This window comes from Capricornis sumatraensis, chromosome 3 (assembly GCF_032405125.1).
Source record: "Capricornis sumatraensis isolate serow.1 chromosome 3, serow.2, whole genome shotgun sequence".
NCBI classification, from domain to species: domain Eukaryota; kingdom Metazoa; phylum Chordata; class Mammalia; order Artiodactyla; family Bovidae; genus Capricornis; species Capricornis sumatraensis.
In genome coordinates, this window is record NC_091071.1 from 74,788,857 (window position 1) to 74,816,135 (window position 27,279).

At 39.4% G+C, this 27,279-nt stretch overlaps 1 protein-coding gene across 1 annotated transcript in view; it reads left to right on the forward strand.

Annotated features, from left to right (window-relative positions):
- The window catches only part of TTC21B (tetratricopeptide repeat domain 21B), a 94,183-nt gene that overhangs the window by 50,742 nt on the left and 16,162 nt on the right, over positions 1-27,279 (forward strand). The window contains exons 23-25 of the mRNA XM_068968770.1: positions 16,641-16,791; positions 16,957-17,118; positions 19,194-19,389. Of these exons, the coding sequence (XP_068824871.1) occupies positions 16,641-16,791; positions 16,957-17,118; positions 19,194-19,389 (509 nt within the window). The remainder of the gene's footprint in view (positions 1-16,640; positions 16,792-16,956; positions 17,119-19,193; positions 19,390-27,279) is intronic.

The following is a 27,279-nucleotide window of genomic DNA, read 5'->3' on the forward strand; positions in this document are numbered from 1 at the left end:
GTGCACCATTTTCTTTGCAGTTGGCATGTAAATAGGCTGTGACATCTCCCCACCTTGAAGGCATCAGTAAACACATAAATACCAGCTCCCACCTCTCCATTTACTCTCCCCGTCCACTTCCTGCTCCATTTTTCTGTTTTCCTCTCAGGCATTTCTCTCTGTGCTGTCTTCAGTGTCTCCTGCACTCCAGGAGGCTGTATCAGCTGGATGGCCAGTGACCGCCATGTTTCCAGATCCAGGTCGAGTTCTCGTTCTCTGCTTCCCCAGGTCTGACAGTGTATTTAGCACAGTTTATCCCTGCTCCTTCATCAAAGACTTTCTTCACTCCTGGGATGCTGGGCTTACCTGGTTTTTCTTCTCCCAGCTGACCATTCTATCTCATTCTCCTTTGTTAGATCTATCTTCTCTTTATGACTTTTAATTTTCAGAATGTTTTAGACATCTAATCTCAAACTTCTCCCTCATCTTTAATACCTTCGCCACACTCCTATGACTTCATCCAGACCCGGTGTCCTTCATGTCTGGTGTGCAGTCTTGACTCATCTACACCACTGCCTGTTTGCACTCCCACTCATGTGCCTGGGAGGCTCTTCAGCTTTACCTATCCAAAGTAGAACACCAGGTCTTTTCCTTCCCTCCAGGCCTGCTCCTTCTCTTTCTCTTTCAGTGAAGGGCATTATCCATTATGCATTTGCTCTGGTCCCCAGCCTTCTAGTTACCTTTGTCTCATCTTTTCCACATACTCCATATCCAGTGTATGAGCGAGTCCCTGTTAGCTCTTTCAGAATAATCTAGAATCCCATCACGTTACCACCTCTGCTGCTGCCACCCTGGCTCAGCATCTCTCAGACAGTTCACTGCAGCATTCTTGTAATTCATTTCTGTTTCTACTCCTTGGCTCCAAATAGTTTAGAAATGCTTTCAGCTCAAAGTGACAGAGGTACCCCCATCCCCCCACTAGACTCCTAGTGACCTAAATAATTATGGCTTTTATTTTACTCTTATGTATCAATAAAAGAAAAGGAGATGTTCCAGCAATGATTCAGACATTCCCTAGTATCATCAGGAAGTCTGAGTCCTTTTTCTTCTGCTACTGCTAAGTCGCTTCAGTTGTGTCCGACTCTGTGCGACCCCATAGACGGCAGCCCACCAGGCTCCCCCGTCCCTGGGATTCCCCAGGCAAGAAAACTGGAGTGGGTTGCCATTTCCTTCTCCAATGCATAAAAGTGAAAGTGAAGTTGCTCAGTCGTGTCCCAACTCTCTGCAATCCCATGGACTGCAGCCTACCAGGCTCCTATCATTCCCCAAACTCTCATTCTAACTTTTTCATCCAAGATGACCACCACACCTCCGGGCATTGATGTTTCTGCATGGGGAATGTGGAGATGAGCCTAAAGGCTTAGCTCCCCAGTGAATCATCTTTTTAAAAAAAGGAAAAAGAAAACATTTTCTAGAAGCACCTCTGTGACTGCAAAAGAGTGGGAAATGTCATCTTGTAGCTGAACACAGTGTCACGTAGAATAAAATCAGAACTCTGATAGTGAGGAAGGAAAGGATAGTAGATACGTGGTAAGCCACAGCCCCGCAGGTTATGACCCTGAGACTTTTCACTTGCTGTTCCCTCTTCACAGAGTATGTTCTGCCTCCTCCCACTCAGGACTTTGCTCCCGTGCTGCCTCTTCCTGAGCATACCCTTCCCCAGCCATCCTACACCACTGACACCTCATCATTCTCCATCCTCTTACGCTGTTCCTGGTTTTTTGTTTTGTGTTGCATTTGTAGAACAAAACCAAAACTGTGATCTGTTATTTACAAGCATCAAGTGGCCAGGAACTGCGCCTTCATTGCTATGAAGATTTAGAACAGTATCTGGCTGAGTATAAACTTTGAATGAAATGAAATGAATGAATAAATGAAAGAAGAGGGGAAGGGGAGAAAGAATGAGAAGAGATGGGAAAAGGAAGGTGGGATCAGGGATGTACGTTCCTTATGTGTAAGAGAACTTGCTAAAAGAATGTGTGAACTCAGAGAAATCCTTGAGCTGTCATTCAGTTCTTCCAACCCCTTGTCTCAGGATGCCGCCATGGAGGGTTAGAGCTCATGGCTATAGAAGTGGCTGTGCCTCAGGCAGGGCAACCCAGAGGACCAGATAAACTCTGCATGTTGTACTTACTAATGCTTTTAGTTACTAAAAGTTTGGATTTATAGAACAATACTTTCTGCTTACAAATAAAACATTCCTTGTTAGGGCCAAGATTGAAAGGGAAAAATCTTGTTTTTATGGTGATGTCAGCATTTTAATTTCTTTTTATTTTTATCATCTTTGAAAGTTTTCTCCCATGTTTGGACTTCCTCAGGCCATGTCGTTTCTCCCACTGTCTGCTCCAGCTTCTATTCAGATGGTATTTCAAAGAGTGTTCTTAATCACTCTAACTTCGTACCTCTTCTGCCCACTCTTAAGTCCTCCATATGGGCCACCCTTTCACCTCATTTGCCCAAACCTTACTCTCTTCAGGCCTAAGTTGTTCTCTTTTTTTCCCTGCCATGGCTTTTGTCTTCTAGACTCTCTTTTGTTTTTCCTCCTCTGAACTACTGTTTACGGTAATATGCATAATACTTTCATCCTGTCCCAAACTTTTCCTATATTACATTTCCCTCTGAGCCAGTTATCCAACCTGATTTAAAAAAAAACAAAAAAACAGATCTCTTCCCTTGTGAATATTTTTGTAAGTCTTTGGTGGCAACATTGCCACTATGTAAGATCTGAAGAAGCCCTCATCTGTCACAGGAATTTCGTATCACCCAGGTTACTTGGCACCAGCACTTTTTTCAAATAGATAATAGTGGTGCTCTGGACTGTCTACTTAAAAACAAACAAAAAGTGGATTATTATAAATTCAGTCGAAGGACCTGTTACTCCAGAAATACTAAACAATATACAGCCACCAGCATCGGATATATTTCCAGGTACATAAATGCTGCAAAGTAAATGTTTACTGGTTAAATGGATCAATGAATGACTGCAAAATACCAAGTTGTTTAAAAATACAAAATCTTAAGTAAACTTTTATTGTCTATGTGATATTTTATGCTTTTAGTCTTTTTATTCTATACTTTATTCCTAATAGGACTTTATAAACTTATATACTAGTCAGTTTTTTCAGAATTATTCTAAAACCTGCACAATACTTCATGTGTGTTATAGATTATTCTGAGCAGAACATCTTATACTTTAATGTTGTGTTTGAGTTTACTTCAGAAATGTACTAATTTGACTTAACCTAGCTAGTAGAAAATTCTCCTTACAGATCTAATTATTGCACTGTTAACAGATTACAAACCTTTTCTCTCTCAGAAACTCCAGATTATCCTGAGTTTCCCCGCCCCCCCCCCCCGACATTAATCGGTTAGCAAGTCCTATTAGCTCTCTGTTTAACAGTGAACTATCACATCCTATCTTCTTCTAGCCCCCTGCTCTAATTAAGGACTTTATTAACCTGGCTCTAGTGGTTAAGAATCCACTTGCCAAGCAGGAGACAAGTTCAATCCCTGGATTGGGAAGATCCTTGGAGTAGGAAATGGCAACCCACTCCAGTATTCTTGCCTGGGAAATCCCATGGACAGAGGCACCTGGCAGGCTACAGTCCATGGGGTCTTAAAGAGTTGGACACGACTGAGCGACTTCGCACGTACCTCTCACATGGGCTAATGCAGTTTCCCAGCTAATCTTCCAGTCTCTAGGCTCCTGCTCTTCCAGGCTATTACAGGACTATCATATTCATTCTAAAACTAATCCTCTGCTTTAAAAAAAGTCTAAAAGTCTAAACTAGAGCATTATTTTGATAATGATATATGCCAGGGTTACCCTTCCATCTGTATTTCGTATCCCACTTCCTCTAATTCAGTATACAGCACTCTCCATTCTATTATCAGTCATGTCTTTGCACATGCTGTCTGCACTTTGAATAACAAGATCTCCCTCATGTCCTTCAGGCTGCTGGAGGGTCTGTCCAATGTGAAACCTTTCCCGCCCGCCCCCCCCCCAGGCAATGTTAAGAAATGCACTGAAATTCCATAGCACTTCATTCCTCATTACATCAGACTGTGTTTTTGTCTTTTTTTAGTAAGTCCTCACTAGTCATAAATAATCATGAACTAACTTTTCAGAATATAATATATTTCATCTTTTGACAGATTTCTTAAGTGTACAGATTTGTCCTCTGTCAAATTTCATGGTTAACCAAAAGGCAAGTTAATGCAGTCTAACCTATCAGTGGTAATTATAACTTCAACTAATAATAACTGCATTTCAGTAATATTTTAAGGTGATAATTATTCAAGAAACTGGCCTAAAGTTGACTTTAGATTATATCAGCAATATCATACATCACACACATTAGCAAAATCATGTAAAAAACTGGGGGCCAAGAATTTCAACCCAAATTTACTTCTTGTCTAATCCAATATAGCTTTTAGATTCTATGACTTTTTTATAGAGTAGTCCTAGTTTTTATTACAATATTTGGCATTTTATATATTACTATTGATGTTTGTAGTTTTAAGCTCTTTAATGCTTTTATTTTACTTGATTTCCATGGCACTCTCAAGGTCAATATTATAATCTTATTTTAAGAAAGTGAGTGATCCCAGACTCAGAGAATTTGAGTAATTTGCTTGAATTTGCATAGTCAAAGAAAGATAGAAAGTGAAGTGGCTCAGTCGTGTCCAACTCTTTGTGACCCCATAGACTGTAGCCTACCAGGCTCCTCCATCCATAGTATTTTCCAAGCAAGAGTACTGGAGTGGGTTATCATTTCCTTCTCCAGGGGATTTTCCTGACCCAGCAATCAAACCCGGGTCTCCTGCATTGTAGGCAGATGCTTTACCGTCTAAGCCACCAGGGAAGCTGAGTTTCATAGTCTACGGACACTACAAATACCCAAATCTTCTTTCTGAAACCGGATTCTTATTATATCCTCTTTTTAATGATGCCAAAGGCAGAGGCAATAAAATTTTGAAACCAAACATTATAGTTTAAGAAAGGCAAGTGTGGGGGGGGCGGGTGTGGTCAAGATGGCAGAGTATTAGGACATGAAGTTTAGCTCCTCCCACAAATACATCAAAAATATATCTACATGTGGAATGACTGTCATAGAATATCTACTGAATGCTAGCAGAAGACCTCAGACCTCTGAAAGGAAAGAAAATCTCCACATAACCTGGTAGAACAGAATAAAAAAGAAAAGCAAAAAAGTGAGAAAGGAATTAGGGATGGAGCCTGTCCTCCTAGGAGGGAACTGTGAAAGAGGAAAGGGTCCTGCACCCTGGGAAGTCTCCTCACGGGGAGACCAGCTGGAACAGAGGGGGAGCTTTGGAGCATGCAGCAACTGTTTTTGCCCCACCTAGAGCAGAGAGAGACCTGCACAGACAGTCAGTGCCACCACTCTGCACTCACCACGCTGAAACACATGTCTGCCAGTGTGGGTGGGGGCTTGGTAGAGAAGCTCAGGCTTCAGAGATCAGATCCAGGGAGTAACGTGGGGTGGGCTATGCAGAAACCTCAAGATGCTAGAATCTGCAGCTGCACCTGAGGATGTAGGCAGAAGAAGCCTGGTCTGCTTTAGAGACTGGGCATCACTATGTGGGTAGTGTGCAAGGGGAGGGATGGAACTCGCTATTACAGCCTTCTCTCCTTCGTGAGCTCTCAGATGTCAAGATGCAGCCTGCATGAGCTCCAGGAGCAGTTGTAAGCCACCACTGCCCCTAGGGCTTCAGAGGTGGTTGTGAGCTACCACCATTGCCCTCCTCTGTGCTTCAGGACAGGTCTCCAGCCAGTGACTTCATCCTTCTGAATTCCCTGTGCATTCATGAGCTGCCTCTGTTCCCATTGCATGTTCTAGGGTCGTGTATGAACCGCCACCACTGCTGAGAACCCCCATGACTGGGCACCAGCAGCTGCATCTGGATACCCTCTTCAAGGGGATAATGACTAGCCCACACTAAGGAAAGAGGCAACAAGCATCCATACAATAAACAGCCCTCACACCAAAAATATTAATCCCACATGAGCTACATAGGGATGCTCCCACATATAAACAGGCCTCCAAGACCACAGTATGTAACTGTTTCTCCTAAACTCAGAGTAAGAGAAATAAAAGTAAAATGAAGCAGAGGAACCACTCCCAGTTAAAAGACTAAAAGAACTCCCCTGAAAGAACAGGCAATGAAACAGACCTCTTCAGTGAATAGACACCAATCTCAAAAAGAAGATAATGAAAATACTGAAGGAGTTAAGAAAGGCTGTCAACATTAATGCAGAGTACTTAGAAAGAAACTAGAAAATGTAAAAAAAAGAAAAGAAAAAGAACCAAGGAAAATTAGAAAACTCATTTACCAAGAGAAAAACTGAGCTAAAGACAATGAATAACGGAATAAATAATGCAGAATGAATAAGTAACCTGGAAGATAGAATAATGAAAAACACCCAATCAGGACAGAAGGTCAATGGAAAAAAAAAAAAAAATGAAAGCAATATACGAGACCTTTGGATAATTTACCATGCCAATCTATGCATAATAGGGATTCCAGAGGGGAAGAAAGAGAAAAAGAACTCAACACCACATATAAAGAAATTATGGCTAAAAACGTCCCAAAACCTAAAGAAAGAAACAGACACCCAGGTCCTGCAAGAAGCACAGAGGTAGGTAATCATTCACACACTAATATGATATCAAAACCAGCAGTTGTGAGGAGAGTACAAATGCAGGATATTGAAAATGCACTTGAAATTAAAAGATCAGCAACTTAAAAGCAATCTTGTTTATATACAGACTGCTATATCAGAGCCTCATGGTAACTGCAAATTGAAAATCTCTAATAGACACAGAAAAAGAAATCCAAACACTGAAGTTAGTCATCAGGTCACAAGAGAAAAAAGGGGAGGGAAGGAAAAACACCTACAAAAACAAATTCAAAGCAATTAACAAAATGGCACCAAGAACATACATATTAATAATTATCTTAAATGTGAATGTATTAAATGCTCCAACCAGAATGTATAGACTGGCTGAAAAATAAAATGTATTAAAGACCTAAATGTAAGACCACCTGATACTATAAAAACTCTTAGAGAAAAACATAAATTTTTGACATAAATTGCAACAGTATCTTTTTGGATCCATCTCCCAGAGTCATGGAAATAAAAACAAATAAAAATGGGTAAACTCTATGTAAACTCTAAAGCTTTTTGCATAGCAAAGGAAACCATAACAAAAAGATAACCCACAAAATGGGAGAAAATATTTGCAAATGATGAGACTGATGAGATTAATCTCCAAAGTCTATAAAGACCTCATGTAGTACAATACTAAAAAAATAAACCCCCCAATCAAAAAATAGGCAGAAGGCCTAGATTGACATTTCTACAAAGAAGACACACAGATGACCAAGAGACACAGGAAAAGATGCTCAATACTGCTAATTATCAGAGAAATGCAAATCAAAATTATAGTAAGATATCACCTGACACCACTCAGAATGGCCATCATCAAAAAGTCTACAAACAGTAAACACTGGAGAGAATGTGGAGGAAAGGAAACCTTACTACCCTGCTGATGGCAGCGTGCATTGGTACAGCCACTATGGAGAACAGTATGGAGGGTTCTTAAAAGCTAAAAGTGGAGCTACCGTATATACGAGACAGTAATCCCACTCCTGGGCATATATCCAGACAAAGTCCTGGTTTGAAAGGATACACTGTAACACTGTCTACAATAGGGAAAACCTGGAAACAACCGAGACCTTCACTGATAGATGAATGGATAGAGAAGATGTAGTACATTGTACAGTGGAATATGACTCAGACATTAAAGAGTGAAATGATGCCATTTGCAGCAACATGGATGGACCTGGAGACTATCCTACTAAGTGAAGTAAGTCAGACAAAGACAAATATCATATATCACGTGCTGAATCTAAATATACAAATGAACTTATTTACGAAACAGGAACAGACTCACAGAAATCAAACTTATGGTTACCAAAGGGGAAAGGTCAAGGAGAAAAGATAAGTTGGGAGTTTAGGATTGATATATACACACTACTATACTTAAAATATAGAAGGAAATGGCAACCCACTCCAGTACTCTTGCCTAGAAAATCCCATGGACAGAGGAGCCTGGTGTCCATGGGGTCACAAAGAGTTGGACACGACTGAGCGACTTCGCTTTCACTATACTTAAAATAGATAACTGAGATGGACTGACAGTGTAGTACGGGGAACTCTGCTCAATATTATCTAATAGCCTAACCAGGAAAAGAATGTGAAAAAGAATGAATACGTGCATATGTATAACTGAGTCACTTCACTGTATACCTGACTATACTCCAGTATAAAATAAACATTTTTCAAAAAAGAATAGCTTTATTTTCATCTACAAAAAAGAATTTCTTAGACAAGCAGAAACTCAAACAGCATTACTAAATCCTAGAGGAAATATCAAGAGTTCTTCTCTGAACTGGAAAGAAGAAAGAATATATAGGAAAGAGAAAATCACAATTAGAAAGCAAATCATCCTAATAAGCCAGGACATGGCTTTAAAAAAAATTTTTTTTTAAATTTCAGTGAAACTAATGATAACCACAATGAACAGTAAAAAATGTAAAAGAGGACATCAAAATTATAAAATGTGTATGAAGAGAGTAAGAAAAAGTAGATCTTTTTTTTTTATATCTTCAAATGTGTTTGAGCCTGTATGACTACCAGTCTAAGGCAAGTAGGTATAGGATGTGATTAACATACTTGAAAAACAGGATAACCACAAATCAAAAACATAACAGAAGATTCACAGAAACCAAGAAGAAGAGAACATAAGTATAATACAAGAGAAAATCATCAAACCACAAAAGAAAACAAACAGAAAAAGGGATAAAGCAGAAATATAAAATCAATGGGAAAGTAAGGTTAAAATGGCAGCAGTGAGTTATCTGTCAATAATTGCCTTAAATGTCAATGGACTAAGTGCTCCAATCAAAAGAGAGAGAGTAGCAAAGTGGATTAAGGAAGAAGAAAAACCCGAGTCTACAATATGCTGCCTACAAGAGACCCACTTTAGGTCAAAGGACACACAAAGATTGAAAGTGAAGTGATGGAAAACATATTTCCTGGAAATGAGAAGAAATCAGGGGTAGTATTGCTCATGTCAGACAAAATAGACTTTAAAAGGAGAAATTCACTGATTCAGTTATACATATATTTACTCTTTTTTCAAATTCTTTTCCCATTTAGGTTATTAGGGGATATTGAGCAGAGTTCCTAAAGAAAGTTAGAGGAGGACACTGTATAACGACAAAAGAAGCAATACAAGATTTTACACTTGTCTACATATATGCATAGGGGATTGGAATGCAAAGTAGAAATCAAGAGAGAACTGGACAACTGGCAAGTTTGGCCTTGGAGTATGAAATGGAGCAGGACAAAGGCTAACAGTTTTGTCAAGAGAACACACTGGTCATAGCAAATGCTGTTTTCCAACAAACCAAAAGATGCCTCTACACGTGGACATCACCACATGGTCAATACTGAAATCAGATTGATTATATTCTTTGTAGCCAAAGATGGAGAAGTTCTATACAGTCAGCAAAAATAAGACCTGGAGTTGACTGTGGCTCAGATTGTTAGCTCCTCATTGTGAAATTTAGGTTGAAATTGAAGACAGTAGGGAAAACCATCAGACCATGCAGGTATGACCTAAATCAAATTCTTTATGATTACACAGTGAAAGTTACAAATAGATTCAAGGGAGTAGATCTGGTAGATAGAATACCTGAAGAGCTGTGGACAAAGGTTCATAACACTGAGGAGGAGGCAGTGACCAAAACCATCCCAAAGAAAAAGAAATGCAACAAGGCAAAATGGTTGTCTAAGGAGGCTTTTCAAATCGCTGAGGAGAGAAGAGAAGCAAAAGGCAAAGAAGAAAGAGAAAGATACATCCAACTGAATTCAGAGTTCTGGAGAATAGCAGGGAGAGATAAGGCCTTCTCAAGTAAACATTGCAAAGAAATAGTGGAAAACAATAGAACAGGAAAGACTAGAGATCTCTTCAAGAAAACTGGAAATATCTTGGGAATATTTCATGCAAAGATGAGAATGAAAAAGGACAGAAGCAGTAAGGACCTGACAGAAATAGAAGTGATTAAGAAGAGGTGGCAAGAATGCACAGAACTATTCAAGGAAGGTCTTGATGGACCAAATAACCATAATGGTGTGGTCACTCACACCTAGAGCCAGACATCCTAGAGTGTGAAGCCAAGTGGGCCTTAGGAAGCATTACTATGACCAAAGCTAGTGGAAGTGATGGAATTCCAGCTGAGCTATTTCAAATCCCCAAAGATGATGCTGTTAAAGTGCTGCCCTCAACAGATCAGCAAATTTGGAAAATTCAGCAGTGGTCACAGGACTGGAAAATGACAGTTTTCATTCCACTCCCAAAGAAGGGTAATGCCAAAGAATGTTCAAACTACCGTGCAATTGCACTAATTTCACATGCTAGCAAGATTTTGCTCAAAATCCTTCAAGCTAGGCTTTAGCAGTATGTGAGCCGAGAATTTCCAGATGTACAAGTTGGATTTAGAAAAGGCAGAGGAACCAGAGATCAGAGCACCAACATTCACTGGATCATGGAGAAAGCAAGATTTCCAGAAAAACGTCTGACTCATTGACTATGCTAAAACCTTTGACTGTGTGAATCACAACAAACTGGAAAATTCTTAAAGAGAGGGGAATACCTGATCACCTTACCTGCCTCCTGAGAAACCTGTATGTGGGTTAAGAAGCAACAGAACTGGACATGTAACAGTGAACTGGTTCAAAATTGGTGGAAAGGAGTATGTCAAGGCTGTACATTGTCACTCTGCTTATTTAACTTCTATGCACACTACATATGTGAAATGGTGGGCAAGATGAATCACAAGTTGGAGTCAAGAATGCTGGGAGAATATCAACAACCTCAGATATGCACATGGTGACACCCTAATGGCAGAATGTGAGGCGGAACTAAGGAGCTTCTTGATGAGGGTGGAAGAGGAGAGTGAAAAAAAAACAAGGCTTAAAACTCAGCATTCAAAAAACTAAGATCATGGCATCCAGTCCCATCATTTCATGACAAATAGAAGCAGAAAAGGTGGAAGCAGCGACAGATTTTCTTTTCTTGGACTCCAAAATCACTGCAGACAGGGACTGCAGCCATAAAGTTAAAAGACACTTCCTCCTTGGAACAAAAGCCATGACAAGCCCAGACAGTGCATTAAAAGGAAAAGACATCACTTTGCTGACAAAGGGCTGTATAGTCAAAGTTATTGTTTTGCCAGTAGTCATGTACGAATGTGAGGGGTGGACCATAAAGAAGGCTGAGCGCCAAAGAATTGATCCTTTTTAACTGTGGTGCTGGAGAAGACTCTTGAGAGTCCCTTGGACAGCATGGAGATCAAACCAGTCAATCCGAAAGGAAGTCAACCCTGAATATTCATTGGAAGGACAGATCCTGAAGCTCCAATCCTTTGGCCACTTGATGTGAAGAGCCCACTCATTGGAAAAGACCCTGATGCTGGGAAAGATTGAAGGCAAAAGGAGAAGGGGGTGGCAGAGGATGAGATGGTTAAATAGCATCACCAACTCAATGGACATGAGTTTGAGCAAACTGGGAGATCGTGGAGGACAGAAGAGCCTGGCATGCCGCCGTCCATGGGGTAGCAGAGAGTCACACACCACTTAGTGACTGAACAGCAGCAGCAGCAACATATATGCACTTAATATAGGAGCACCCAAATGTCTAAGACAATACTAACAGACATAAAAGGATAAATCGACAGGAATACAACAGGAGACTTTTACACCTCACTTAAATCAGTGGACAGATCTTCTAGACAGGAAATGAATAAGGCAACAGAGATCCCAAGTGATACAATAGTACAGTTAAGACTTAATTGATATGTTCAGGTCATTAAATCCCCCATTCCCCCAAAAAAACACCAGAGTACACATTCTTTACATGCACCTGGAACGTTCTCTAGGATTGACCACATCAGTTCAGTTCAGTTCAGTCGCTCAGTCATGTCCGACTCTTTGCGACCCCATGAATCGAAGCATGCCAGGCCTCCCTGTCCATCACCAACTCCCAGAGTTCACTCAGACTTGCATCCATCAGGTCAGTGATGCCATCCAGCCATCTCATCCTCGGTTATCCCCCTCTCCTCCTGCCCCCAATCCCTCCCAGCATCAAAGTCTCTTCCAATGAGTCAACTCTTCGCATGAGGTGGCCAAAGTACTGGAGTTTCAGCTTTAGCATCATTCCTTCCAAGGAAATCCCAGGGTTGATCTCCTTCAGAGGGCACAAATGGGCCTCAGTGAATTTTGTAAGTATAGAAATAATCCTAAGCATCTTTTCTGACCACAGTGGCATGAAACTAGAAATCAACAACAGAAAAAGAAATGAGAAAAAATTATTCCATGGAAACTAAAGAACATACTACTAAAAAAAACTAATGAATAAACAGTAAAACAAAGAGGAAATTACAAATACCTTGGGGCAAATGACAGTGAAAACACAGCCATACAAAAATCTATGAGATGTAGCAAAAGCAATTCTTCAGTCGCTCAGTCGTGTCCCACTCTTTGCGACCCCATGAATCGCAGCACGCAGGCCTCACTGTCCATCACCAACTCCCAGAGTTCACCCAAACTCATATCCATCGAGTCGGTGATGCCATCCAGCCATCTCATCCTCTGTCGTCCCCTTCTCCTGCTGTCCCCAATCCCTCCCAGCATCGGGGTCTTTTCCAACTCTACAAATGAGGTGGCCAAAGTATTGGAGTTTCAGCTTCAGCATCATTCCTTCCTAAGAACACCCAGGACTGATCTCCTTTAGGATGGACTGGTTAGATCTCCTTGCAGTCCCAGGGACTCTCAAGAGTCTTCTCCAACACCACAGTTCAAAAGCAACAGTTCTTTGGCGCTCAGCTTTGGGAAGTTTATAGCAGTGCAGGCCTTCCTCACAGTAACAAGAAAAATCTTGAACAACCTAATTTGCCACTTAAAAGAATTAGAAAAAGAAGAACTAATAAAACCTAAAGTCAGCAGAAGAAAGGAAATAATAAAGATCAAATAGGAAATAAATAGAGATTTAAAGCAATAGAAAATATCAATAAAACCAAGAGCTAGTTCTTTAAAGAGGAAAGCTTCTGCACAGCAAAGGAAATCATAAACAAAATGAAAAGATTCAAAGAATGGGAGAAAATGTTTACAAACGATGCAGCCAACAAGGGCTTAGTTTGCAAACTATACAAACAGCTCATACAACTCAACAGCTAAAAAAAAAACAAACCCACTTTAAAATGGGCAGAAGACCTAATTTGACATTTCTCCAAAGAAATATAAAGGGACAATAGGCACATGAAAAGATACTCAACATAGCTAATTAGAGAATTGCAAATCAAGCTGCAATGAAATACCACCATACACCGGTCAGAATAGCTATTATTAAAAACTCTACAAGTAACAAATGCCAGAGAAGATATAGAGAAAAAGGGACCCTCCTACATTGTGGTTGGTGGGAATGTAAGTAGGTACAGCCACTGTGGAAAACAATAATGGAAGTTCCTGAGAAGACTAAAAGTAGAAATACCGTTTGATTCAGCAGTCCCACTCCTGTGTATCTATCCAGACACACTGTATAATCTAAACGTGCACCCTTCTGTTCACAGCAGCACTATTCACAATAGCCAAGACGTGGAAACAACCTAAGCATCCATCAACAGAGGAATGGATAAAGAAGTAGTAGTACATATATGCAGTGGAATATTACTCAGCCATGAAAACAGAATGAAATCATGCCATTTGCAGCAACATGATTAGGGATTATCATAATAGGTGAAGCAAGTCAGAAAGAGAAAGACAAATAGCATATGATACCACTTACATGTGAAATCTAAAATATGACAAATGAACCTATCTACAAAACAGACTATGGAGGTAGAGAAGGGCTGTGGTTGCCATGGGGAAGAGAGTCCAGGGAAGGATGTAGTGGGAGGTTGGGGTTAACAGATGTAAGCTATTACATTTGGAATGGATAAACAACAAGGGTCTACTGTATAGCACAAAACTGTATATTCAGTATCCTGTGATTAACCATAATGGAAAAGAATATTAATAAAAGTGTATATTTGTATAACTGAATCACTTTCTGTACAGAACAAATTCACATACCAATCAACTATGTGTCAGCAAAACTTTTTAAAAGGCAAATGGTTATATTGTAACCTGGATTGTTTTGACATCGTATAAAAGAGTAGATGCAAAGCCCACAGAGGGCTGTTTTCTCATGATTTTTTTGTATTTGTTAAAACATACATAACATAAAATTTGCCGTTTTAGCCATTCTTCAGTGTGTGGTTCAGTGGCATTAAGTACTTTGACATTTTTGTGTAACCATCACCATGATCCATCTTGAGAACTTTTTCTTCACTTCAAACTGAAATTCTATACCCTAACTCCCCATTTCCTGCAGGCCCTGACATTCACCATCTACTTTTTGCCTCTATGAATTTGATTCCTCTAGATGCCTTTTATAAATGGAATCATACAGTACTTGTTCTTTTTTTTTATTGGCTTATTTCACTTAATTCAGTGTTTTTAAGGGTTATCTATATTGTGTGTGGCACATCAGAATTTCCTTCCTTTTTAAGTTGAAATAATATGCCTTTACATATATATACCATGTTTTATTTATCCATGGGTTGTTTCCACCTTTTGGCTGCTGTGAACACTGGTGTACAAATATTTCATTAGGTCGCTGCTTTCAGTTTTTGGGGGTATATACCCAGAAGTGGAAGCACTGGATTATATGGCATGTTCTCTTTCCTTAGAAAACAGAATCAGGATAAATTGCTTTTAAAAGTTTTTATTTGTATGTGTGTGCTTTAATTCTAGGAATTCCGTAACTCCATTGGTATAATCCATGGAATTCTCTAGGCTAGAATACTGGAGTGAGTAGCCTTGCCCTTCTCCAGGGGATCTTCCCAACCCAGGGATCGAACCCAGGTCTCCCACATTGCGGGCAGATTCTTTACCAGCTGGGCCACAAGGGAAGCCCAAGAACACTGGATAGGGTAGCCTATCCCTTCTTTAGCGGAACTCCCCGACCCAGGAATCAAACTAGGGTCTCTTGCATTGCAGGTGGATTCTTCACCAACTGAGCTATCAGGGAAGCCCCATCAAAGTGATCAGAATAGCTTATATAAATAAGGAATTTTATAAATCCCCTACCGTGCATCCTGTGCACTTATACTTATAAGATCCAGTACCTAAAAAACATAACTATACAGAAATGAAGTGTGAGCATCAGTGTGATAGACAAGAATGCAGTGACTAAAATGTTTTTGAAGACCATGTTATGACAATTGGGAAATGTTTACTATACAATGTTGAGTCAAAATCAGAGTCCCAAACGTGACTCTTAACTTTTATATATGTAAGCAACATATTTGTTTGCATTTAAATATTTATAAATTGATTTCCACTCATAAACATAGGAAATGTACCAAAATGTGATAATCTCTAGTTGGTGGGAATATGAAGGATTATTTTTCTCCCTTATACTTTTCTATAGTTTTCCAAATTTTCTGAATTGTCCATGCATTATTTTTATAATCTTAAAAAACAGGTATTAAAATGACTCTCAAAATTTAGTATTTTAGTGATTAGAAAGGACTGAATAGATTTAATTTCTGACAGAGCCTGCCAGAAAATTATACCCAAGACTAAATAACTAACTCTTTTTCCTTAGAAGAAGATAAAATAGGATTAAAATACTGGGATTAATATGTTAAGGTTGTAATATGGCAAGTGGGTATCTAGTGTTTCAGGTACATATACACATTAAGGCATGTCTGAAGTAAAATTCCTAATTGCCCACCCTAAACGTTATCATCAAGATGTTCTCATCTGCTTCCTAGCTGCCTGCCTGTTAAGTCGCTTCATTCGTGTCCAACTCTATGCAACCCTATGGATTATAACCTAACCAGGCTCCACTGTCCATGGGATTCTCTAGCCAAGACTACTGAAGTGGGTTGCGATGCCCTTCTCCAGGGTATCTTCCTGACCCAGGGATCGAACCCACATCTCTACTTCTCCTGCATTGACAGGCAGGTTCTTTACCACTAGCACCACCTCAGAAGCAGAAGTCAGAAAGCATATCTCAGAGACAGACTTGTCCTGTGCAATCAAATTGATACTCCTGAATTGTACTTGTAAGAGTTTAGATTGTGCAGAGGCTGTTTCTTTCTAGAAGGTTTTGATCCCAGGAATAATGACTGAAAAGTAAGTCACAACGAATATGCATTTTATAGATTTGCCTATAATGAACATTCTCTCACTGTGACCAGACCAACCCCACCTTTATTGTTTGAGAAATCATCCACTGTCCATACAGTCTCTTTAGGGACTTATAACCCCTAAGGCAATTCTTTTGTTTATATTTAAATTGCACTTCATTTGAAGCAAACTATACTTTAATAAAGTAAGATTTCCACCATCAAAACAAAAGCTGTAAAATGTTGTCCATAACTGAAATGTTCTTTGTTTCTAGATAATTATATGACGTTATCTCGTTTAATTGATTTCTTAAGAAGATGTGGAAAACTTGAAGATGTTCCACGATTTTTCTTAATGGCTGAGAAATGTAACTCCAGAGCAAAACTGGAGCCAGGATTTCAGTACTGTAAAGGATTATATCTTTGGTAAATCTATTAGCAAATAAACTCTATATAATGGTTTTTTTCCTCATTGAATTACATTTTCTGCATTTTAAAGTGATAGTTTTATTTGCTAAATAAATTATAAATGATTTAAACTTTGTAGTGATTGAGATAAGTAATTCTTTTTTTTTTTAAACATATAACAAGGTATACTGGAGAACCAAATGATGCCCTTCGACATTTTAATAAAGCTCGGAAAGACAGTGACTGGGGCCAAAATGCCCTTTATAATATGATAGAAATCTGTTTGAATCCAGATAATGAAACTGTTGGAGGTGAAGTATTTGAAAATCTGGATGCAGATCAGGGGTGAGTAGTAGTTGACAAGATAACTTAAAAAAAACGAAACAAAACACTTCTTAGGGGCAAATAAGCAAGGGTATTTTATAAAGGAGAACTAAATTCCAGGATAGCACTAATGAAAGTTTAGTGAATAAATCAGCTGGAATAACTCTTCTCTGAAACAAGTATGAAATGCTTATAGAAAGTTTCCTAAATCAGAATAGATGTTCTGTGAAAAATGGGATGAATTGTAGAGTTTGATTACTTAGGAAAAAATTGTCCACATAACAGTAACTTCCCAACATGATAGCTATCTGCCAAACCCTGTGCTCTATACTTATTAATGTACTGTCTTATTAATATTTAATCCCTATTACAACATTGTGAAAAAGCTCCAAGTTAACCTGTCCAGTGTGATGGAGTTAGAGTACGGTGGAGGCAGGCTTTAGGTTGAATCCGACCTGGCCTCAGCGCACCTGCTGCTAGCCTTGTGCACCACTGGTCTGTGGTTATATTTCTGTCAGTGTGCGTTTGTTGCTTGTCCTTTCCTCAGAATCGGGGAAGGCAGGGAGGGGAGCATAATGATGTAAAGGGATTAGAAGAGACAGTTTCTGCCTCCAGGAACATGCGATTGACCTGGTAGGCAAGACAGTATCTGTAACCATTCAATCTCCAACAAAACAGAAATGGGTTAAATTGATGTTAAGAATTGGAGGATTTCATAGAAATCATAGCAGTCAGGGGAAGCTGCATAGAGGAGTGGGAGAAGACAGGACCCAGTTGCTGAGATGTGTCAGTGACAATTTTGAAGGCTTGGATTACAGAGGCCCACTGAAGGATTTACAGGAAGGGAGAGGCATTTTTGTTTTTGTTTGTTTGTTTTAGAAAGGTTAAAGTATCCTACTGTTGCTATGCAACTAAAGGCTGTCCGCATGGAAATCTTCAGCCATGGGCTGAACACACCAAACTCAGAATATAGAACTCAAAAGGGAAGTCACAGCTGGAGATACAAATTTGGGGGACCAGTGCTGAGTGGGTAGTTAAGACCCCATGAATGACCTGTTTTCAAGTAGAATGCAGTAACGGAAGTCTAAGAATTAAATTTGGGGTGTACTGACACTCAAGAGGATTGAAGGAGGAAGAGAGGTAAGGAAAGGACGAAGACTTTGGTGGAAAGAAAAGGAAAACTGTAATCCTAACAAAAAACAAAGAAGAGGAGGTTGGGAGAAGGTTACCAACAGTGTAAAATGTTTTAGAGAAGGTAAAAGCCTGAGAAAATCAGTGGCTTCAGGGATTATTAGGCTTTGAGAATTTAATTTCCTTTCATTAATTGATTTACTAATACATTATATTCAGGCGTGGGTTAGTATATAAGAAAATTGCTATTGCACAAATTGTTATTGCACTTAAAATGTACAACCTTTTGACAAATACAGAATTTCTTTTCTTAAAAGTCTAATAGGCAACAGGGAGAGGAAAATTAAGTATACTTTATATGTCTGGCAAACTTAGATTCACATCCTAGGTTTAATGTAGATATGTGACCTTTGGAAAATTATTAATACTTTCTCTGTTGGAGCCTTGGTTTTCTCATATATAAAATGAATTCAACATTGATTGAATGAAGTAATACAGTGCTTGGCACACAGTCAGAACTTTAACATAATTACTTTCTGCTCCCTCCTTTTTAAAAATTAATTTTTTTAAATTGAAGTACAGTTGATATGCAATATTTTATAGTCTTTTTTTTTTCATTTTCTGAGCAAATATGCTGTTTGATAATTGGATGATTCTACTTATCCTGAATTCAGTTTTGTATTAGTGAAATGAATACACTTACCACAGTGGATAGTACCCAGTTTTTATTTTCAATTTAAAGTGAATAAATGTCTAATGATGTTTGATTGAATCTATGTTAATTTTGTTTTTTAAAACTGTGTTTTAATTTATATTAGAAAAGAATAAGTGACATTCTTCAACAGGATTAGTTTTAAATTGGTGAGAAAAGTAGAAACCAGTGTACCCTCAAGCTCATTCTAATCTCAATGAATTTTGTTTCATGAGCAATAGATATTAACAAATCCATTTTTAATTGTATACAGTAATTCAACTGAGAAGCAAGAGTCTGTGCAGTTAGCAGTGAGAACAGCAGAAAAGCTCCTTAAAGAACTAAAACCTCAGACTGTTCAGGGTCAAGTACAGCTTCGCATAATGGAAAACTATTGCCTAATGGCCACCAAACAGAAATCTAATGTGGAGCAGGCATTGAATACCTTCACCGAAATAGCAGCATCTGAGGTTAGTAGATTTTCTTTTTCAACTTCACATGTTACCTTTCCTTGCTGTGTTTAGTCACACAGTTGTTTCCAACTCTTTGCAACCCCATGAACTGTAGCCTGCCAGGCTCCTCTGTCCGTGGGGATTCTCCAGTCAAGAATACTGCAGTGGGTTGCCATGCCCTCCTCCAGGGGAATCTTCCGAACCCAGGGATCAAACCCAGGTCTTCCACACTGCAGGCAGATTCTTTACCATTTACTCCACCAGTACCTTTCCTTGGTGGTGTAGAAATATGCGTTTTTATTAGTTGTTTATTTTCTGAAGATTGACTTCATTATTTACAATTATTAAAAATTAGGTATACAGTTTGGTATGATTTTCCATCAGGCACCTTTGTTTTCAGAGGAGGCATTGTTACATGCTTATGTGTTTTTATCAGTTCAGTTCAGTCGCTCAGTCATGTCCAGCTCTTTGTGACCCCATGGACTGCAGCACACCAGGCCTCCCTGTCCATCACCAACTCCCGGAGTTTACTCAAACTCATGTCCATTGAGTCAGTGATGTCATCCAGCCATCTCATCCTCTTTCATCCCCTTTTCCTCCCACCCTCAGTCTTTCCCAGCATCCAGGTCTTTTCAAATGGGTCAGTTCTTCACATCAGGTGGCCAAAGTATTAGAGTTTCAGCTTAAATCTCAGTCCTTCCAATGAATATTCAGGACTGATTTCCTTTAGGATGGACTGGTTGGATCTCTTTGCTGTCCAAGGGATTCTCAAGAGTTTTCTCCAACACCACAGTTCAAAAGCATCAATTCTTCAGTGCTCAGTTTTCTTTCTAGTCCAACTCTCACATCCATACATGACTACTGGAAAAGCCATAGCCTTAACTAGACAGACCTTTGTTGGCAAAGTAATGTTTTTGCTTTGTAATATGCTGTCTAGGTTGGTCATAACTTTTCTTCTAAGGAGCAAGAATCTTTTAATTTCAAGGCTGCGGTCACCATCTGCAGTGATTTTGGAGCCCCCCAAAGTAAAGTCAGCCGCTGTTTCCCCATCTATTTGCCATGAAGTGATGGGACCAGATGCCATGATCTTCGTTTTCTTACTGTTGAGTTTTAAGCCAACTTTTTCACTCTCCTCTTTCACTTTCATCAAGAGGCTCTTCTTCTTCACTTTCTGCCATAAGGGTCGTGTCATCTGCATATCTGAGGTTATTGATATTTCTCCTGGCAATCTTGATTCCAGCTTGTGCTTCATCCAGTCCAGCATTTCTCATGATGTACTCTGCATAGAAGTTAAATAAGCAGGGTGACAATATGCAGCCTTGACATACTCCTTTCCTGAATGGAACCAGTCTGTTGTTCCATGTCCAGTTCTAACTGTCGCTTTTTGACCTACATATAGGTTTCTCAGGAGGCAGGTCAGGTGGTCTGGTATTCCCATCTCTTTCAGAATTTTCCGTAGTTTGTTGTGATCCACACAGTCAAAGGCTTTGGCATAGTCAGTAAAGCAGATGTTTTTCTGGAACTCTCTTGCCTTTTTGATGATCCAGGGATGTTGGCAACTTGATCTCTGGTTCCTCTGCCTTTTCTAAATCCAGCTTGAACATCTGGAAGTTCACAGTTCACGTATTGCTGAAACCTGGCTTGGAGAATTTTGAGCATTACTTTACTAGTGTGTGAGATGAGTGCAATTGTGTGGTAGTTTGAGCATTCTTTGGCATTGCCTTTCTTTGGGATTGGAATGAAAACGGACCTTTTCCAGTCCCGTGGCCACTGCTGGGTTTTCCAAATTTGCTAGCATATTGAGTCCAGCACTTTCACAGAATCATCTTTTAGGATTTGAAATAGCTCTACTGGAATTCCATCACCTCCACTCGCTTTGTTCGTACTGATGCTTTCTAAGGTCCACTTGACTTCATATTGAGGACGTCTGGCTCTAGGTGAGTGGTCACACCATCGTGACTATCTGGATCATGAAGATCTTTTTTGTATAGTTCTTCTGTGTATTCTTGCCACCTCTTCTTAATATCTTCTTCTTCTGTTAGGTCCATACCATTTCTGTCCTTTATTGTGCTCATCTTTGCATGAAAAGTTCCCTTGGAATATATAATTTTCTTGAAGAGATCTCTAGTCTTTCCCATTCTATTGTTTTCCTCTATTTTTTTGCATTGATCACTGAAGAAAGGCTTTCTTATCTCTCCTTGCTATTATTTGGAACTCTGTATTCAAATGTGTTGTTATATTTATTTCTATTACAATGGTGAGTTTCTAGAGAAGGGAAATTCTGCAGGAGGGCCAAAATTAATTCTCAAGGGAATGGTTTTATCATCTATGTTATAGGTATAGCCTAGGTTAACCTACTAAGTGAAAATAAATACCTGAGTGCCTTGATATCAACTTTTCACTTATGTGAACCTGAAATTTTTCCAGCTCTAAGGACTAAGTGAGATCAGTACTGACAACTTGTAATTCAGTCATGCAAATAATAATACTGTTCTTTGGCAAGACTGTTATCACCCCCTGCAGGAGTAATAATAATATTTAACAATAATGAATTTTTATTGTTAGATCAAAGACTTTTTTCACCCCATTCAAATCCACCACCCTTGTTACCCTCTGGGCCATCTATTTTCCCTTCTCTCATACAGTGCTCTACTCTCCAATTACTTGTTAAGGAAAGAATCCTAGGTGCCCACTCCATCAATGGGCTTCCCTGGTGTCTCAGTGGTAGATCATCCACTTGCCAATGCAGAAGACATGGGTTCGATCCCTAGTTCAGGAAGATGCCCTGGAGAAGGAAATGGCAACCCACTCCCGTATTCTTGCCTGGGAAATCTCATGGACAGAGGAGCCTGGTGGGCTATAGTCCATGGGGTCACAAAGAGTCGTACACAACTTAGTGACTAAACAACATCTCCATCGACAGTTGGTAATAGCTAGTTTTAAGTATACACTAATTATGTTCTTCCACCATGAAAGACTAATAATTTGGGCCATCTATGGGGTTGCACAGAGTCGGACACGACTGAAGCGACTTAGCACCAGCAGCAGCAGAGGATATACAGAATTTTGCTGTATTTTCTTCTGGTTCAAAGATCACAGTGACAACAATAAACCAAAACCGTATGCTGACCCCTTCCCCTGCCTCTCAGGACCCTGGAGGGCTTTGGAACACCTACAGCTCCTGCTGGTACTTGGGTGCAGGTATCCTTGGTGGCACTTGACCACCACCGTCAGCCCTCCTGGGAACAAAACAGCAAGGCAGCAGCTACACAGTTCCATCTTCACGCTGGGCTTCTGCTGGCATTGAAATAGTGTTTTCAGTGGTTGTGCTCAGTAGAATTGACTGTGCGGGAGCAGATGGATGACAGCAGCTGATCCAGAAATAGGACTGCCCTATATCTAAGACAATCTGTAAGAACTTGATGAAGCACCATTTCAAGTAAGGTGTCATAGCTCCTGAATGTTGTGAAGTAACGTTCTGTCATGTAAGGTGGTTTTGAACTGTGAGGCTTAAGAGAGAATGCTAAAAGCACTAAGTGACATCATAGCTGTTTCCTAGAAAGACTGTGCCAGTTTTTTTGTTTTGTTTTGGTGAGATTGCCCCATGTTTTGTCATTCTAACATGTGTGGTTAATAATATTCTGTCCTCAGATCTGCTTGCTGACCACAGTGTCCAAAGACTGATGTATGAAGTTTCATAAGTGAATTTTATCTTGCAGTTTCCCCTTTTAACTCTTAGGCTCTATATATTAAATATAATGAATATTCATTGAGTAACCAGTGGGTGCTAAGCATAGACTCACAAAGAGAAGCCACATATAGTTCCTGTCTTCAAGTTTCTCATAACCTACCAAAGAAGAGACAAGCATACTGACTGTAATGTAAAGCAAAATCTGTTACATTCTGTTCTAAAGTTGCAAATAAAAGTGCTGTAGGGGACAGTATAAGGAGAGCTGAGAGATCTTTTCTGTGGAGGACACTATGATATAAGAAAAACCAGGATAAACTGCATTTTCACAGGCAGAGATGGAAGAAGTATATTCTAAGTTAAGGGGAAAATGTGAACAAAGGCAGGGAGGCCGTGAAGCATAGGGTATATCCGCAGCCCTGTGTGGCATTCAGATTGATTGAAAAACAGGGATATGACAGGAAGACATGGGAGGAAACAGTGGAAGATGCATTAAACCCAAGCTGAAATGGTCCACTTCATTTCTTTCCCTCGTCTTGAACTATAACAGTACATCATTTATAACAGAGCTATAGCACCTTTTGTGCTATAAAGTTGTTGCACTTTAGAGTGACACAGAGAGAGAAGGTGGTACAGATATCCTAAGAGAGAACATCTTAGGATGTCTGCACCAGAAAAGGTATCATGGGTCCAGTGCAGGGGTTGGAATGCAGGTGTGCAGTATTAAAAACCATTCTTCAGTTCACTCAGGAGTGATCAAGCTGTGAGGAATTGATTAATTCTAATTAAACTCAAGGTATGTAAATTTTAAATCAGGGAGCTTACTTTAAATGTGTAGTGTGGGATATTTTTAGTATGTGAATAGACCTGGGCATTTTTTTCAGGACCCTTCTTTTTGTGAACTGTCCTAGGATTTGACAGACAAATACATGTTAAGTCTTTATTTATCATACTTTCCTATCTAGCCCACCTGGGATAAGGGTACAGTTCAGGAATTAATAATATCCCACATGTCTTCAAAATCCTTACCAAATTGGTTATATTTGGCATTCAAATAAAACCCTTTCTGTCACTCTTTAATTAGAACAAATTACACATTGGAACTTAAACAGAGTGTCTGAAGAACTATGGAGGTTCATAACATTGTTCAGGAGGTGGTAACCAAAACCATCCCCAAGAAAAAGAAATGCAACAAGGCAAAATGGTTGTCTGAGGAGGCCTTATAAATAGCTGAGAAAAGAAGAGGAGCAAAAGGCAAAGGAAACAGGAAAAGATGTACCCATCTGAATGCAGAGTTCCAAAAAATAGCAGGGAGAGATAAAAGAGCGTTAAGTGAACAATGCAAAGAAATAGAGGAAAGCAATAGAATGGAAAAGACTAGAGATCTCTTCGAAAAGATTAGTGATACCAAGGGAACATTTCATGCAAAGATGGGCACAATAAAGAACAGAAACAGTAACGACCTAACTGAAGCAGAAGAGATTAAGAAGAGCTGGCAGGAATACACAGAAGAACTGTACAGAAAAAGGTCTTAATGACCAAATTAAGGTCATTGAGATAACCACAATGGTGTGGTTACTCACCTAGAGCTGGACACCCTAGAGTGTGAAGCTAAGTGGGCCTTAGGAAGCATTACTGTGAACAAAGTTAGTGAAGGTGAAGGAATTCCAGCAGAGCTATTTAAAATCCTGAAAGACAATGCTGTTAAAGTGCTGCACTCAATATGCCAGCTATTTGGAAAACTCAGCAGTGGCCACAGTACTGGAAAAGGTCTGTTTTCATTTCAATCCCAAAGAATATTCAGACTACCACAGCTGCACTCATTTCACATGCTAGTAAGATAATGCCCAAAAACCTTCAAGCTAGGCTTCAACAGTACATGAACTGAGAACTTCCAGATATACAGCTAGATATAGAAAAGGCAGAGGAAGCAGAGATCAAATTGCCAACATCCGCTGGATCATAGAAAAAGCAAGAGAATTCCAGATAAACATCTACTTCTGCTTCATTGACTATGTTAAAGCCTTTGACTGTGTGGATCACAACAGACTGTGGAAAATTCTTAAAGAGATAGGAATACCACACTACTTTACCTGCCTCCTGAGAATCCTGTATGCAAAACAAAAGCAGCACATGAAACCAAACATGGAACAATGGACTGGTTCAAAATTGGGAAAGGAGTGCACCAAGGCTATATATTGTCACCCTGTTTATTTAACTTATGTGTAGAGTACATCATGTGAAATACCAGGGTGGATGGAGCAGAAGCTAGAATCAAGATTGCCGGGAGAAATATCAAGAACCTCAGATATACAGATGACACCACCCTCATGGCAGAAAGTGAAGAGGAACTAAAGAGCCTCTCGATGAAGATGAAAGAGGACAGTGGCTTAAAAAAAAAAAAAAAAAAAAAAAAAACTAGCTTAAAACTCAAGATGCAAAAAACTAACATCATGGCATCTGGTCCCATCACTTTATGGCAAGTAGAAGGGGAAACAATGACAGAGTTTATTTTCTTGGCCTCCAGAATTGCTGTGAACCGTGACTGCAGTCATGAAATTAAGATGCTTGCTCTGGAAGAAAAGCTACGACAGACCTAAACACTGTATTAAAAAGCAGAGACATCACTTTGCCGACAAAGGTCTATATAGGCAAAGCTGTGGTTTTTCCAGTGGTCATGTACAGATGTGAGAATTAGACCATAAAGAAGGCTGAGCATCAAAGAATTGATGCTTTCAAACTGTGCAACTTGTGAAGACTCTGAGAGTTCCTTGAAGAGCAAGGAGATCAAACCAGTCAATCCTAAAGGAAATCAGTCCTGAATATTCATTGGAAGGACTGATGCTAAAACTGAAACTCCAGTACTTTGGAGTCAACCATGTCCAGGAAGAACAGAGAGTCCAAGACAGAATAAAAACCCAAGAAGGAACAAACACACCAAGGCACATGATAATCAAACTGACAAAAATCAAAGACAAAGATAAATTATGAAAAGCAACAAGCGAAAAAAGACAAATAACATCCAAGGAAAACCCCATAAAGTTATCAGCCAATTTCTCAACTGACACCCAACATAGGAGCACCTCAATATGTAAGGTGAATACTAACGCATACAGGGAGGAATTGACAGTAACACAATAATAGTGGGGGACTTCAATACCTCACTTTCATCAATGGACACATCAATCAAACAGAATATCAGTAAGGAAACACAGGCCTTAAAGTGATGCTTTTCACAAGCTGGGCTTAATTGATATTTATAGAGCATTCTATCCAAAAGCAGCAGGTTACACATTTTTCCCAAGTGGGTGCAGAACATTCTCCAGGATTGAGCTCATGTTGGGCTATAATGTGAGCCTTGGTAAATTTAAGAAAATCAAAATCATATCAAGCATCTTTTCTGATCACAATGCTATGAGATTAGAAATAAACTACAAGAAAAAAAAAAAAAAACCTCTAAGAAACACAAAGAGGTGGTGGATAAACAATATGCTACTAAACAACCACTGGATCACTGAAGAAATCAAAGAGGAAATTTTTTTAAAAAAGGCGGGGAGACAAGTGAAAATGAAAGGACAGTGGTCCAAAACTGAAGGGAGGCAGCAAAGCAGTTGTAAGAGGGAAGTTTATGGCAATGCAGTCTTACCTCAAACAAGAAAAATCTCAAATAAACAACCTAACTTTTCGCCTAAAACAACTAGAGAAAGAAGAACAAGCAAAACCTAAAGTTAGTAAAAGGAAGGAAATCATAAAGATGAGAGCAGAAGTAAATGAAATAGAAAAACAAAAAACAATTGCAAAATTCAATTAAACTAAAAGCTGGTTCTTTGGAAAGATAAACAAGATTGATAAACCTTTAGCCAGACTCATCAAGAAAAATAGGAAGAGGACTCAAATCAGTAAAATTAGAAATGAAAAAGGAGAAGTTACAATTGACTCCACAGAAATACCAAGAATCGTAAGAGATTCCTATGAACAACTGTATGCCAACAAAATGGACAACCTGGAAGAAATGGACAAATTCTTAGAAAGGTAGTCTCCCTAGACTGAACCAGGAAGAAATAGAAAATCTGAACAGACCAATCACCGGCCCTAAAATTGACACTGTGATTAAAAACCTCCCAACAAACAAAAATCCAGGACCTGACAGCTTCACAGGTGAATTTAGAGAAGAGTTAACACCTATGCTTCTGAACTGTTCCAAAAAGTCTCAGAGGAAG